Raw genomic sequence first — 16,712 nt, 5'->3', positions numbered from 1 at the left:
AAATGGATTTCTTGGTATGAAACCACCACACTGATTTTAAAGAAGTTAAAATCAAGGTATAGAAAGATGCAGAATTTTTCATATTTATATGAAAACATATTTTTAGCCTGTGTCTGCAGACGCACATGAAAAACTGCAGATCTGGTCAGTCATGAATTTGAGAAACATCCCTTTGTGTTCTACGTACTTATTGCTGGATGGAAAAGTGCTTAGTATTATTTTTTGTGGACTGCTTCATCAAAGCTAGAAAGAGCTGGGATGAGGCCATAATTGGAGCCAAACCACTTTTACGATAATGGAAAGGTCATTGTAGTATGAGTCTTGAGATAGAGATTTGAAAATAAACTTTGAGAGAATACTTGGAAGCTGATCTTATTTAATGAGTAAGCAACCGGTGACTTGTTGGCTGGTAATTATTTAGGAGCAACAGTTCATACCAACCACATGTGACTACTGCTGTGCTGCTTTTTTTCTTTTCACAGTGCAACCACTGTCAAGCGAACACTTTCAAACACCAACTGGGCAGAAATCAGGATTTCTGAAGATAAGTCCAACCCTGGGCTGTGCAGTTCACCAAAGGAGAAGGGAGGAGAGGCTGATTCCTGATGTTCTCCCAAGGAAGGAGATGGAGAGTGTCCTCTCGGCAGAGCTTGGGCTCTGCTTTGCCCAGTGGGTATGCTGCACCTATGAATTTCAGCAAATCACCACTTATGTACTTCATGTTCATGTCTTTCCTAAGTTCTATATCAAAAGTTGAATAGAAGGGAAAATTTCTAACACCCCTGAAGAGCTCTTTCCTTTTAGTATGTCTCTGTGTACACAGACGATTATGGATTTGGTTGCTGATAAAAAGTCAGGGATTGGTAGATACTAGATAATAGACATTTTTCAAGCTATTTTCCTCCAACAAGTGTACTAAAGAAGAAAAATACTCACCAAGTATCTCTTTTGCAGCCAAAATGAAATGGAAAAGACATAATTAATTAAATTGTCAGTATGCAATGTATGTGGTCTTAGTATAGCACTGGACAAACTTTACCCTTATGTCCCTGATTCTGCAAAAATTGTGAGAGTCTCTACACATAACAGGTTACTGATGATGTTTATATGTGCAGAGTTACTCTTGCATACAAATGTCTACAAACTCCAAAGCTTAGCTAAAGTTTTGTGCTTAGCATTTTTTTTTTGTCAATTCTTGTATCAAGAAACCATTTAAACTAATTAAAACTAATTTGAGCTTTCCCAAGTCATTTTTTTTAAGGCTGATGCCTACTGTCACATTCTCAGGTTCAACTTGGATATTAAATGGATGTTCAAACACACCTATACAGTTGTGTGACGTGAAAAAACAAGAACAGCAGACTTTATGACAAAGCAAAGCAAACTCTTATCTATTGACTGTAAACGTCTATCTTTCAGAGGTTATTTCTAAACTTCTGAAAGTGAGTCATTAAGCTTTCTGATAAACATGAACTGTTGATACCCAATCAACTGTCCTCAAGGAGGAAGAAAACACTTAAAACAATGCTACCTAAATATGCCGTGTAATAAATGCATGCTATAGCATAACACATACCCACAGTAATGAATCAAATAACAGGAATTTTCCCAAGTGTTCCATGCTGGCCTAAAATCTTCATGCCAGTGTCAAAAAATAACGCTCCCACTGGCGTAGATGGAAATGAAGTCAGGCCGGAGCAGAACGCCTTTGAAAATCCCTCTGTGATGCGCTGGCCATGCCATGTCTCTGCAGTCTGGTGTGTCTTTGTTGTTGCCAATCTTATGCACAGAAAGGCAAAATGACCCCTGAGAAGTTCCTCTGTCAGGTTAACTACACACTGATGGCTACTTCTCTAGATAAGCCTTAGATGTGTTTTTAATTTAATTTAAAATTTTGTGTGGCACCAGTAAAATAGAAAAACCCTCCGATCTTTGTGTCTGGTACCACTCAAAAGTGTAAGAAAAATGAAAAGCAAAGGCAGTATAGTAATGCAGAGAGTATTTGTCCTCATTTAAGGAAGAAACTACTAAAAAAAGGATATGGTTTTGTTGCCAGAATTCTTCCATTAAATGCATGTATAAAAACCTTTTTGCCTGGATTCTCGCCCAGAGCTCTTTCTCTCAACTTCCATTACATTTAAAAATAAAAATCACATGGGCAAGAAGATAGAAGTACTCAATGAGGTACGGTGGCATCTCTCTCCCCTCAGTTAATTTATGTGAATTATTCTGTAGATCATGCTGCCTCCACAACTTACAGGTTTTTCACTCACGTCCCATTATAGCCAATATAGTTATATTGCCAATCTACAGATAAAGAGAAACCCTATCATAAAACAAAATGGATGGTGGCTCATTCTCACATCCAATCACTCTAAATTATGCCTATATGGCTAGGAAGAACGAAGGCATTAATTTCACAGCAAAGATTTGGAATGGATCCTACTCAGTTACGGTACCTTCTCTTTTTTTTGCCTTGCCTAAATGCACTCAGTCCCCTCACAGAAGCCCAGCTTTTACCACCTGCTTGCTTCTGACGGACCCCAAGGCCTCGGAGGGCCTCCAGCCACCTGGGAGCAGAGGCTTCTCTTTCAGTTCCATGTCCCTGTCCTTCCATTAAGCGTGGCCAAAATCCACCTTGTGAAATTACCACTGACTTGCCAGCGGAGCTGGGTTTTACACCACGCAGGGCAGTGTGGTAGCAAATCAGCAAATCCACCCCTGGCTGATGCACTCCCAAGAACAAGCTCCCCTGTAAGGAGGTGCTCAGGTTTTAAGCGACAGCTGAATGCAACAGCAGCTTGGCACGACACATCCACCAGGGCAGCCTCCAGTCTGAAAAGCAGAGTGAGCTTTTACGCCTTGGAAAACTGCTATAACCACTCGAGGAAGACCATCAGCATGATTTATCCTTTGAATGTCAGGTAGGTTAGATGAACTTTCCGTGTGCCACACAGCCCACAACGGCCAGCACGCGCTTACCCTTTACAGATCCTACATAAAAAGCAGTCAGTAGTGACTAATGCAAATGTATGTAATAATTACAGATTGGAATAGTTTCAGTAGCCATTAACACAGATATGCAGCATGCAAATACAGTCATAATGGCTGCTGCCTGAAGTGCTTCACTCAGGGCCCCTAGGAAGGTGGTTAAGAGAGATCCTTTCTTAATAAATGCAGCAGAACATTCTAAAGAGAAACACTTTAAAGACAATATTTTTGGAATAATGTTTCCAAGTTAATTTCTTGTGGCTTTCTTGTCTTTCTTCTAATCAATGTCTTGGTTTCCTGAATTATTTAGAATATATAACTTTTTATTTATTTATTTATTTAGGACCCCAGAAGCAAAGGTAAAACAAACTCATGAATGAGAAAATCCGAGCAACTGCCAATATGGACTGTGAATACCCTTGAGAAAAAAAAGTCCAAAGTGCTGACTTCCCACCCTGCACAAATACATTTTCACTCTGCTTCAAGTTTCTTGATTCCTGCAGAGAAGTAGTAATGACACAAACTACTACACCAAAAATAATTTCTCAAGGTACAAAAAGGTAAAGATAATAGGCCCCTTTCAAGTGGCTTGGCAATTAAAGACACATCTTATGCAGACTCACACAGCTAGTCTTTGGGGTCAGGTGAAGTCACAGCTCCCCTTAGGTCAGTGATAAGTATGACACTGATTGCAACAAAATTGGCCACACTTTACTTTTCTCTAGTGCCTCGTGTCAATACCTGCGACACACTGATGTTTGGTGTCTGTAGATGACAAAACTAATGTTCTAATCATAAGCACATCCCAAAGTGCTGAAACTATATGAAATTGCACGGATATCTCTTCCCTACTTCTAAGGAGAACAGGGACATATCAACGTTTTGTCCCATGTCATGTACATATTTCACTGACTTTCAAGTGAAGTCACACCAGAAACACATTTTTATATTAAACATCTCTACCAGCAGACGCACTGGCAATGCACTGAATTTGGTAATGCCACAGCCGCCTCCTGTTTTGTTCAGAGCTATAGCATCTACGTTAGGTGCATGCAGCTCCCACCACAAAGCTTACGTTCTCTACAGCACACAGGTACTTACACAATATGAGCCAGGTTTAGAGGTTTTTCAGGCTGGTCAGGGAACATTGGGTGCAAAGGTTCACGGCTGGAAGCACAGCTTAAAGACTTGCTAAGTGCATTAGTTAGCTTCTTAGCAGGTGATTTCTGGGAGGAACAAGGAAGGTAGAGGTAATGTGGATGAGTAAGGTGCATACTGTTTCTGCTGTAGAACGCACAAAACAACAGGAAGCTCTACTGCTTACATTGGTATGGCTGACATCCCCCCGGCCCTTCCCACCCGGAGAGTATGGCAAGCCAAGGACCATTCAGATCGGAGGACAGATTGCTCTTACCTTCAGCTGCCTTTACAGTAGGCTTTTTGGGGGTATATGGACAGGTGCAATCCCCATGGGTTCCCACAGTGCTGTACACAGGTAATGCTGAAGGTAGGGCAGTACAAAGGTGTGTGCCCCAGGCTGGAGCTGGCTTGTGTATCACCAGCTGGGGGTGTGAGCAGAACAGATCTGTTTATGCCTGCCCATATAGATATACTCTAAAAGACCCCATTCACTTCCTAGCTGGGGGGCAGATACAGAGCTGCTAGGTTCTTTCTCCTTGCAATGCCTCCCTCCTCAGCTCCGCACCCTGCTGCTACAAAGCTCCTCTTCTGCTCCTGTGGCTGCTGCAGCCCCTGTTGTACTGGGGCCCAGGAAATTTCAGACACAAGCATGGCCAGAATTACACCAGCATGGCAAAACTGTATGAGAGGAAGCTGACGTACTGTCATTGTCACTGAAACACCGAGGCGCTTTGCAGGAAAAGCATGCTTTTCAGCCCCAAATCCCACCAGTGTTCAAAAAACACAAGTCTTAAAAAAATAATCTTCTGCTTTCCAGTTTTGTTTGGGCAATCTTTGCAGTTGAACACTCTTCTAAGGATGGGCTTGGAGGTCTAGAATCTCTTTTAGGCTTTGTGAGAGATTCTCGGGGAATCCAATTTGCGTCTCTGTGGTTCAGCTTCTCTGCCATTCAGACCAGGGGCTGATGATCCCTTACACCGTCTCCTACCCCCAAAACACAGCTCTGTATGCCGAAACTTAAAAATGCTTTTTGAACTTAGCAGGAGTGGTATTGTACATGTGCACATGCATCCCACATAAAGTTACCACTGTAACCCAGATAATAATGAAATATTTCAATTACAGTTTTCCCACCTAAATAGGTAAAGTTCAGGCTTTTTCTCTTGTATTATACACGCAATTTCACACTGAATTCAGATCATTTGAACTCCACTGTGTATACGAACACCTTTAATCTGCATGTGGAGCTCAGTATAGATGCATTATGGATAATGCTAACCTGCTTTGAATGAATGCTAATGAACGCTATAGAAAGGCAATTTCAAACTTGAAGGAAAACATTTGTTTCTGACAATGAGACATCTGAAGCCACTAGGCACGTAGTCACGTTTTGTCTTCAGTTGAGCAGAAATCTTAAGTTTTAAAATGATTTCCTGCCTATAATTACAGCTCCCTCGCTACAGCCAAGAATGATTTTATAGCACAGATTGCTATTAGTGGAGTCAGAGCTAGGTAGCAGGCACTCTCCTATTCAGAGACTAAGTCAAGTCATTGTGTCTATGCAACAAGCAGCAATTAGGTCCCACAAAAACATTTACAGACCCAGATCTGCTCTGAGGCAGTGCAGGGCCATGTGACTGGCATACAGAGCAAATCACATCAAATTTAACCCTTGCCTGCTCCACCAGCAGAAAGACAACTATTTTAAAAGTGTCAAGTTTCAGAGCTTTGTAAAAAAATACACAGGAAGCACTGTATGTATGTGAGTTGTTGCTATGCACATACTTGTCTTTTTTATAAAAACTATACTTTTTTTTTTTTTTTTTTTTTTTTTTGTATTAGAGATCAGTTAGGATTTCTCTGCTGGTCTCTGGATTTTCACCCTGAAGGGTGGGGATGCTCAGTGACCAAGGGCTTCTCTTAGGACTTTGCTCCAGCCACGGACAGCGTAGCCCCCGGACCTGATGTCGTTTTGAGCATGTTAATGTAGCTGCTGATACTTCTCTGCCAGCTTAGTAAAAGTGCTGAATTATTTTGTTTAGCAACGAAAAGGTTGAAGTGTGTTTTTCTGCACAGTAAGCAAGCACTACCATGGATCTAAGCCTGAGACCACACTCAAATCTACTGTGCCAGGACCATCCCAAATGCTATGCATATGCTGCAGCCACTTGACTGAAAATATTGATGAATGAGCATTAAGTGCTCATCACTTACAGGCAGCCAACAGCATGTCAAACAGAAACAGCCAAGGACGAGTCCCTTGGGAAGGGGAGGACTTACTGTGCGGCTGGCGCTCTGCTCCGAGCCCTCTGGCGCTGCGCTGCCCCACAGCACGGACTGTCACGGGCACCCCAAATCCACGCTCCAAAAAGACCATTCCCACCTCCACGCTCTCCCACCAGCTCCCAGGGGTGCAGCTTCCCAGACAGGGTGGCTGATCCCTGCTGACAACCCAGCCGGCAGCCACCCCTTGCCGGGAGCTCCCACCGGAGGGGCAAAGCTGCCCGCGGCGAGGCGCGAGGCACGAGCCTCCCCTTACCCATGACGTGTACTCTTTCATTTGGTGCTGGTTGCTGTGGGAACCGCTGGCATGGCCTCTCCAGAAGCAGTCCTGACAGAGCTGGTAATTGTGACACTGCTGGCAGCGGTAGCGAAACCCCATCATGCTCTCGCTGTGGCAGTAGGAACACTCGACGGGGTGGAAGACTGTGCAGGAGAGAGATGCCGAGCTTTAACCCCAAGCAAAGAAACTCCAAGGAAAAGCTGACGGACAAAGCCCTGAACAGAAGGGCAAATCCCCTCTTTGTTTACAGCTATCTGCAGCATAAGATGCTGTCTGTAGCTTTGACCCATGGAGAGCTACCCACGGGAACTTGTGTAGCCCTCCATGAATCTGTCCTGAGCCACAGACAACACCTGACACATCGAGCCCCAGACCCTTGATCACTTCTGGGCAGATGCATGCACCTCCTGCTCACAGCAGCAGAAAAGGCATTCAAATGGCATCTAAGAGAATACTCCATAGAGGAAATGGGAGAAAATGAGAAAATCCCCCTGCATCCTTAAGCTGTATTGCTGGGGGAAGCCAAAAGTTTTGCTGCGCTGTTAGGAGCAAAAGCAACGTGCCCCAGAGAAAAAGTCAGACTTGCTGACTTACACAAAGCACAAAAATGTCCTTGGGCATAAAGTTGTCCTTAATTACCTCTGTCTCATCTGTACAGCTGATGACTTTTAGGTACCTATATAGGGAGTTATACACTTAGCATTGGATGCCCTACTTTGGAAATCTGGCCATTGAAGGGACCAGCTTGGTCCCTTCCCCTGTTCTCTGTTCCTCTCAGAAGCAGGCAGCGATGAGGATTCAAGTCACTGAGCACACTAAGGCACCAGCCATGACATTTTGAACCTCCTTCCTCGCACTGCTGCTATCTCTGTTCCTCTCCCCTTACTGTACCATGTGTCACATTTACCACAGGGTACTGCACATCTCCTTCTTCCCAGACACCTTCTGCTCTTCTCTCGTTAGGTTCAGTCTGGGAGGATTTGGATCAGTCTGAGTGTGTCGGGATTTTAATTCCTTGCCAGAATTTCACAGCAGGAAGGCTTTGTGCTGTAGGCTGGGAAACAGTGCAAAGCTGTTGAGGAGCAGGGATGGATGGCAAAGGCTTGAGGAAAACGCTGGGGGACAAAAACTGGAGGAAGGTGGGGTGGACAGCTGGCTCTGTGACCAAGGAGTACTTGGGGATGTCAACTCACCCCCCTTGTGCATTTAAGTGGAATGGGAATTTAGTATAAAAACACATACAAAATCCTCTTTCTCCTGTTATCATAAAAAATGGCTAGCCGCCCCCACTTTCTCCAGACTCATTTACTTGTAGGAAATACATTATAAATATGTGAGTATATATGATATGTTCTGCCTCCTGCGCCCCACTTCTTTTTCCCTGCATCGTGCCAAAGCTTCAGTTATGCTGGAGTAAACCTTAAAAGAAGCAACAACACAGGAATATTCAACAAGCCCCTTACACAGCAGCCTCAGAGATAAAATATTGGGCTGGAAAATTATATTAAAAAATCTATTTATAGTCCAAAATCAATATTTATTTTATTTTATTTTATTTTATTTTATTTTATTTTATTTTATTTTATTTTATTTTATTTTATTTTATTTTATTTTATTTTATGTTGTTTCATTTTGTTTCATTTTGTTTCATTTTGTTTCATTTTGTTTCATTTTTTTATAACCTTCCTCTGCTTCTAAATCTTCCTTGTTTTAGATTTACAGTATTGGAATAATGCTTGTCAGCATCATTGCCTCCTGATGATCATGAGCAAGAAATGCCACATTAAGAACAAGTACAGCTAAACAAGACAGGCATTTCTTGTCTTGCCTTTTTTTTTTTTTTTTTTTCTAATTAATATTGGCAGTGTTGGTCTTTCTGGACAGCAGAAGCAGGTTGTTTTGGAGCTGAGACACTCTCCAGAAGTACATGAGGAGCTGCACAGAGTTTGTGGGGTGCAATTTGCTCACACACTGAAATGAGACGTACAGGTTTTCTAGCTCTGCCCTTGTGCCTTCAGTGTGACAACACTGTCTGTGTCCTACGTAAATTGTGTACGAAGGGTTTGGCTGGAGGACTCCACAATTATGAATCTGTGAACTTCTCCCAAGGTGGCCAAGGAGTTGCAAGTCCGAAAAATGTTATTATCCAGAGACATACAAAGTGCACCACAAAATAATCAAATTTGTTAATCTTCACAGTCCCTTCCTTCCTGTTTTTATGTCTGCAACCTACTCATTCTGGGGAAGGAAAACCCTTGAGAAGAGACACCTCACAGTTAAATCCTCATACTCCACACAAGCAAAAGCTAAGTATGAATCTGGATCGTCCTCGCTTCTTTTCAGAGTATATTGTCCAACTGTGTAGGCTTAGGAGGAGATCCTTCAACCTTTTGGTTGGTGTTTTCTACTGCACTGGCCTTCTCCTGCCAAGAATATTACATGAACGGAAACTGCCAAGCTGTTCCTTCGCTACTGCCATATGTCATGGCTAATAAAAGCTATGGTCTTGGAGTATGTGAATGGATCAAGTCCTGTCACTCTTTGCTTATCCAGAGCACAGGAGGAGCGGACATGATCAAGATAATTTCCCAAGCATAGCAAAAATTATGCCACGTTCCTGGCTGAAAGACCAACGGGATTCTTTAAATATTTTACCAGTGACTGTAAAAATAGCACATGGAATCAATGAATCCAGTACAGTAGCTCCTACAAAACCACCCATAGAGTGAGAGAATCATCACACACAGAAGGTTACTCCTGTAATTTTTTTTTTTGTTTGTTTGTGTGTGACAACAGCTCTTACTTACCATTTTCAACGTTTGCCAGCCGATGAAGAAGTGGTAACCACACTAGACACTGTGGTGGGGGATCAGACATGAGAGTATCCAAGAAAGTGTTTAATGTGACTTTTTTCTGCTCAAATAAGAAAACAAACATGCACAAAGAATCAGTTATCAGAGATATCAAAATACCAAAATGAATTTATCTTGTACTTACAGAAACACGTAGGAACAGGCTTCAAACACTGTTTACTTGTAGCCTTGGTTTACTGAAAAGAACAGCTGATACTAGCAAATAACTTATGGGCTATTTCTAGAAGTTACAACATATTTGCTATATATACTATATATACTCATAGTACTAATGACTAGCTGTCCCTTTCATGAGGCTGGGTTCGCGCTCGCTTGCAGACTCTCTTCCAAAGTCATTACTTGAAGATCTTTTGTGAATAAAGTTTACATTTTTGTCCTCATGCTTTGAGTACTCTCTAACAGGTACAAGTGCATGTAGGGTATCAGTGTGCATTACTAATATTCAAATGAAAAGCTACTGCAAAGAATGACTGATGATGAAATCAATGACAAGGGAGTGTAACTTCAAAAAACCCTTGCTCTTTCCTATATAGTACGCTGGCTACATAATGTGTACTGAAGTACACAGCTACTAGTTGGTCAAGGACAGAGAGTCCTTAAGAAATCAGAAAATGAGACTTCCTTCAAAGTAAAATTAAGACATGAAAATATTAAGCCCGGTGGAGAATGTGTGCAGGTGTAATTTAGACATACATATTTAAGTGGCATCCCCGTATCCAAAGAGATTGCCAAATTTTCATATCTGATTGCATGAGCTTTAGCTTGCTGAAGAACTGCAGTTACCCCATGAGAAAGGAAAACAGCAGCTATGCAGTGACATGTATCATCTCCATGTGTTGTGGAGTGCTTCTCAGAGCTGAGATTTCCAGATGGAATGTCTGAGCCGCATTGATATACAATTGCTGCCAGATGTAAAGAAAATCAATATTTCTCTTATACACTGAGTGATCAACGGGAAACATCTCACTCTGTAACAGTTTTAGGGTTGATATATTGCAAGATATTGGGAAATGTATAAAAGTTTCTGTCCCTAAGACAAGAGAAAGTACTTCAGGCTATTTGTGAAAAAGATCTTGATTCTTTAAAGACCATAAATAGCTGGAATATGACCTCTAAATCTCATTGAAAAATGGACTTTTCCCACAATACTTGTATCATGGAAGTCCTAACATACAGTCTTATAAGAGTAATCAAAGCTGTGCCAGTCCCCCAAATCAGCTTGTGTCCATGTGCTATCGGAAGAGCTTGCACCTGCTTGTTGTATGGATGATCTTCCCACCCTTGCAGAGCGCATAACCAAACCTAGGGGAAAAGGTACTCCAGTGCCCCAGCTTCAGAGCCAAGCAGCCCTAAGTCTCCTCTCTGCTCTTGAAGGGAGGTATGTTGGCAGCGCACCCACAAGTGGTCTAAACAGGCAAACAGATGGGGAGACAAGACCAGCTCTTCCACAATGGAATAAGCTTCTGAAAGCAGCTGTAATTCAAAATGTGACTTGTACCAAATAAAGCAACTTAGCTTCACTGACAGCTTTATGGCTGAACTCCTCTGGTGGTCACTGATTTTATGGATTAGAGAGAACGATGTCACTTAAAAAGGCACCAGCAGAGCAATTTCCATACATTTTAAAAGGCATATTTTCCTCTTGCAGTTTCTATCAGTTGCTGGGAAAGTTGAAACTGAAAGCTGTTTTCTAAATATATGCTACATGCAGATGGAGTCTGGGTTTGTGGAATAACACTTAGCCAAGTGATAAGAAAATGAAGTTAGTATCTATATTTTTTATTTTGGGATAAAAATGGGAAATAAAAAGTGTGCTTTTTTAGCATAATAGCACTTTTTAATATGAATACAATATCATATCACATTAATTCTACCCATGGGGGAAAGTGGTAGCTATAAAATTTCTTTTTAAGCCACAGATCTATATTCTGAAACTTTAAATCACTTGCTCTGTCTGGCATTTCTGTTCCATAAATTTGCTTATGAGGAAATGCTGTTGCTTCTATTCTGAACAGCCATTTCCTCTAGCAGTGGTTCACAGACAGAGGAAAATACATGGTTTAATCAAATGAATGAGCACAATGGGGAAGAATCAAACATCTCTGCAATAGGAGAATTCCTTTTGGTTGCAAACTGAAACAGATTTGGCACCGTGAGCAGAAGATCATTTCCAGAATTTTTTCTTCCCATGAAACTGAGGAATCTGTATATCATGGGGCTGAGCTCTTCTGGTAACCAAAAGTGAACCACACCATGAGCAAAAAGGGGAAAAATGAGCAGCCCAGTCACTTCTCTCCAGGGTGGATACTGGTTAGATCTAAACAGACACAAAATGCATTTGAAGTACGAAAGAAAAAAGATGACTCATGCGCATGTGTGAGAGGTCTCTTTCTACAGCAGAATACGTGCACTGAGTCACAAACACGCCTGAATGTTCTGTCCCAGTGAAGGCAAGGTCTAGGCTGAGCAGCAGATGCGTGTTTCCATAGAAAAGCACAGTACCAATTATTTTTCACACAAAAGAGCTCAAAGGTGGCCATAATGCTACCGAAGTAACTTCCTAGCTGTGGATAAAAAGTACTTGTCCATATTGCTCGGGATCTGCCATCTCAGCTTTTTAGATGGTAGGACATGACGGAGTAGTGATTTTTTTTGCAGTCTTCTAGGTAATGCAATGAAAAACTTCCAAACTTTTTTGGAAAGCACTTAAAAATAGGAGTGTTGTTTCTCCAATAACACACTAACAATTTTATTTCAAATTGATCAACCTATTCGTGCTTTTTAGATACTGTGCTACAGTGAAATGATCATGTTTGCCCAGGAAAAGCGATATTTTGAGACATACAGCTCTGAGGAAATGGAAAAAATAAATAGTACAAAAATGTATTAGAATATCAGGATGAACATGTTAATACTTAGATCGTTTCTGATGTACAGCCTAATGGGAACTGAAACAACCCTCCTGCCCCCCACTGGAAAGGTCAGAAACAGGACTGGAGAAATAACATGGTACTAATATGTAAAAACTCTGCTCAGAAATATGTGGTAATTGTTTCTAGTTTATATAACCAATTAACTCCAGAGGAAGAAATATTTGAAGTTCATGAATGCTTAAAACAACAGGGTGAGTGTGAAACTTATCCCCAGGTATACTCAGTGCAATATGAGAGAGTGAAAGAATGACCTTTGGGGTGACTAAGACTGTGGGTATCATGTATCACAATGTCATGCATCGGAATGTCAATAAACTGTTTAGAGTCTCATTTCGAGACTCTAGTTCATTCCTAATGAGTATTTAATGAGAACTACATAAGTAAATTTAAGTGAATTATTAGACCAGATTTACAGGAACACTTGGCTGCCCACAGATGCAAACCAGCAGCTTTGTAAATCCACTGTGTACCTACATCAGTCGGAGACCTAACTCTCAGCTTTAAACAGAGATACTGAATTAAAGCACCTAATGGCTGTTTGGAGACTATTTCTTTCTTAAGGTAGCTTAACATATCTGGTCCACTCTTGGATGCAGTGTCAATGAAAGCACCATTTCTGATGACTGCTTAGATAGAAAATGACTCCTGAACATTTAAAAAAAGAAAAAAAGAAATTGCATTTTGATTTTGACAGTATCATGTCCAATGTTCAAGGCTTGAATGCTCTGTTGCCACACAGGAGGACTTTTTATTATCTCAACACAAAATTACCAAAAGTCACTTCACTATGTAAATTTTTCAACATAATATGAAATGCTATTTTAAATTCCCCACTGTGAAACAAGACTATTTTCACATATGCAAGCATTACCATTTAAAATCATTTGGGAGATGATTTAACAAATGAATTTCAACAATGCCTTTCAGTTGACTGGAGTGACTATTGATTAGTGATGAAACTGAAGGAAAGTAAGAAATGAGACTATTTTGCATGAAAATGACGCTATTCCTGCTCCACTGGTTCAACACTATTCAGTTATATTTTGGTAGTGAATGTAAGGATAAAGAGAAGGAAAATATCACTTTATTTCTAACATTTCCCAGTTTCAGCATCTTCCCTTATAATTTATGCAGTATGCTGTATGGCAAGAGAGAGAGGATCTCTTTCCTTCCACTGCATTGGAGAAGTGGATAATCAGACCCAATTATGGGACCTTAAGGAGTGCTAGATCTTAGCTGCAGCCAAAATGCCATATTCAGTGTGCTTACACAGCCTGGTGAATTGTGGCAAGTCTTGTACTTTCATCCCAGTAATGTAATTGTTTTCCTGACTCTGTCTCATTGACAGTATCTGTATGGGATTTTCTAATACCTAATGACTCCCATTTTCAATAAAGGTTTAAGACATAATTTTCTACTCACTTGTAAACTTCTCATGTGTGTACAGCATCACTTAAAAAAATGTGTAGTTTCATTTTTTGTTGACAGTTGGGCTTCGTATGAAGTTGAAGTCTCATATGTGCATGTAGCATCAACTAACTGCAGTGGAGGACTGCATGTCTTGGGGCATTTATGTAACCTAAAAGTAAACATCTAACTTAAGTGCTTAAACTGGGAAGTCATCCTCCCCAGGCTCCCTGATTTAGAAACATGTAAGTTAGGATCCTGCTCTGAATCACTTTTTGTCTAAGACTCTCCATCTTCAATATAGGGAACCTATTGAGATTAGCTCCCTACCATAGGTACCTAACCTGCATGCCAGAAGGTAGCAAAGTGAACCTGCACCCAGCCACGTGTTCCCTGGGTGAATATGCACACAAGTGTAAGAAATGAAGAAAGCCTCAGTTTGCTCTGAGGTGTGGCTGAAAACCTGTGTCTCCATTTACCTGTTGAGAGAAACAGGATTTTGCTGATTGCTCAGTATAACCAAACGAAGGCCCTTCAAAAACAGCCGTGGGCAGCTTGAGAACCTCCCGCAGAAACATGTCGTATCTGCCATAAACCATCACCCCACTGGAGTCTGAAATCATTGAGAAAATATCTGAGGGGAGAAAAGACAAGAAAAAGACACAGTAACTTCAGCGAGCTACGGATTTGCTCTTAATTCAGTATCATCTGATCTGAACCAGAAGTGCTAAATAACTTGTTCTGCTTATGGAAACAGGCACTATTACCGCATTTTAATTATAACCCTACTCAATAAAATACACAGAGAATGATTTACATATAAAAAAGAAGCTGATTTTGATATGAAAATATTCCTGCTTTTTTCACTGCGTGGGGTCATTTTTTAAGTGAAGTCTGATGCATGACATGAGGCAGCAATTTAATCAGATAACAAGAATTTAATTTGACAAGATACACAACATCAGCTTTTTGCCTACTGCCAGCTTACCCTGTCAAATCTAAATCTTCACAATGAGCTCATTAAGTTAGTTATTATTGTTTTGGACACACAAAGCATTGAGGCTCTTTCAAATGCATTACTTTTTATTCTTCTCCCTGTTTTTTTTTTTTTTTTCCACGTACAATATTATTGCAAATTTTTATGACTCCAGAGATGCATGTTGGTCCTTTGTCAGCCTGTACTTTTCCCCCTGCTTAAAAGGATCCTAAGCTTATCAGGGGATCACAGACTAAGAAACATGCATCATTTTTCAGGCTGTGATGTCAACTGCTTCATTTCTAGGAAGCTGGAGTAGAAATTCTAGTGACAGGATCTGGGGACTGCTATGGGAAAAATCAGCTTTATTCTCCAGCCTTCCACTGGATGGACCCTGCTCCTTATTCTTAAAGTAGCGTAGGGAACTGTGTTCCCTAATTTACAGTCAGTGTTCCCAAATTACTGTCAGTCTATATTTGAATCTCTACGTAGAAATAATGTATTAAAAAATGGCACTGAATCTGGAAGACTAAATTAGCATCTGTGATTTCTACTTGCCTATTCTAATCATTTAAATAAAACATAAATGTAATTTTCTTTGGCTGTGGTAGAAGGCTTAGAGGAAACTGAAGGTTGACATTAATCCTTTGGTCAAAAAGTCTGGAAAATGGTGCTCTGGACCTGAACTTCAGACATCATAGCACTAAATAGGAAGTCTTTCATTGCTGCTGCAAGTAAACTATGCCTTGGCTGTTTGGGAACTGGGAATAAATCCTGTGAAACGAGAACCCATTCTGAAAAAAAGATGGAATATGTGCCCTATGGGGAGAAATATAAATAGTGAATAAATATATTGTACTACGTGCGAAAGGAGAGAGACGTTATTAAAAAAAAGCCTGAGAAATTGCTAAATGATGCCTCATGATGCTGAATATTTGAAGCACTCACCAATCAGAGGCTGAATATATGCAATTTAGCTTCAAAGATAAGAAGTTTGATGTCACATTCAGTCAAACTTTTAGTGAGTTTTACTTGCAGATGTATACAGTGCAAATCCTATACCCAGGCACAAAACTAGACCTTATCATAATTCCATCTTCTCTTACCTGTACTTTTGCATCTCCAAGTACAACAATGATTAACAGACAAAAACATCACCTCAAATACTTACATCTTAATTTGTCCATGATCTTTCCTCCACAAAGAGTTGCCAAGGCCATTTTGACTGCAAAAACAGAAATTTTGCCATGTCCTTCCCTGTTCAAAAGTAGAAAGTAGACATATTTTGTAATATGGACCTCTTTCCATTTCTTATGTTTATCATTGACATGGCATATTGTAATGCACACTATATGTGGATTCGTGTACAAAGAACACAGACCTTTAAAATCAAAAGTTTGTTTTGCAGGAGCACGTATCAGTACATCGTTCTGTGAAGATCTCAAAAGTGATTTATTATGTATACGAACATGTATCTGTATCTCAATATTAAACTGTTTATCTCATTATGCATTAAGATAATGATTATTACTGCTGTTTGTGCCACAGCAGCGCTGAAGGACACCTATCACACTCAAGGCCTCCCTATCTGAAGTGCCCTGTGTGTTTTCTGTCACCAAAGGACTGCAAATAAATGAAAAAAAACAACACTCTGGAAGCAAAAGTGAAAAAATCAGAAAAGGATCACATGATTACACAAGTTGGGTATTGTACCCATTAATAGGTCCTGGCAACTTTAAATGATACACCTGACCCCCATGAACTTATAAGGACTTTGCTGAAAAATGTTGAAAGAACCTGCATCCAGAATCAGCAAAGGACCTTTTGCG

At 40.6% G+C, this 16,712-nt stretch overlaps 1 protein-coding gene across 18 annotated transcripts in view; it reads right to left on the bottom strand.

Moving 5' to 3' along the window:
- The window catches only part of DTNA (dystrobrevin alpha), a 221,709-nt gene that overhangs the window by 46,199 nt on the left and 158,798 nt on the right, over positions 1-16,712 (bottom strand). For 12 of the 18 annotated variants that reach the window (XM_035319608.1, XM_035319610.1, XM_035319612.1 and 9 more), the window contains 6 exons: positions 16,055-16,140; positions 14,387-14,541; positions 9,502-9,607; positions 6,671-6,837; positions 4,093-4,217; positions 937-945 (listed from right to left, as the gene is read on the bottom strand). In XM_035319608.1, coding sequence (XP_035175499.1) covers positions 937-945; positions 4,093-4,217; positions 6,671-6,837; positions 9,502-9,607; positions 14,387-14,541; positions 16,055-16,140 — 648 coding nt within the window. The remainder of the gene's footprint in view (positions 1-936; positions 946-4,092; positions 4,218-6,670; positions 6,838-9,501; positions 9,608-14,386; positions 14,542-16,054; positions 16,141-16,712) is intronic. The other 6 variants (XM_035319615.1, XM_035319626.1, XM_035319619.1 and 3 more) reach the window with 1 other exon arrangement.

Source organism: Oxyura jamaicensis, chromosome 2 (genome assembly GCF_011077185.1).
Source record: "Oxyura jamaicensis isolate SHBP4307 breed ruddy duck chromosome 2, BPBGC_Ojam_1.0, whole genome shotgun sequence".
Classification (NCBI taxonomy): Eukaryota; Metazoa; Chordata; class Aves; order Anseriformes; family Anatidae; genus Oxyura; species Oxyura jamaicensis.
This window is presented reverse-complemented; position numbering and strand designations above follow the sequence as displayed.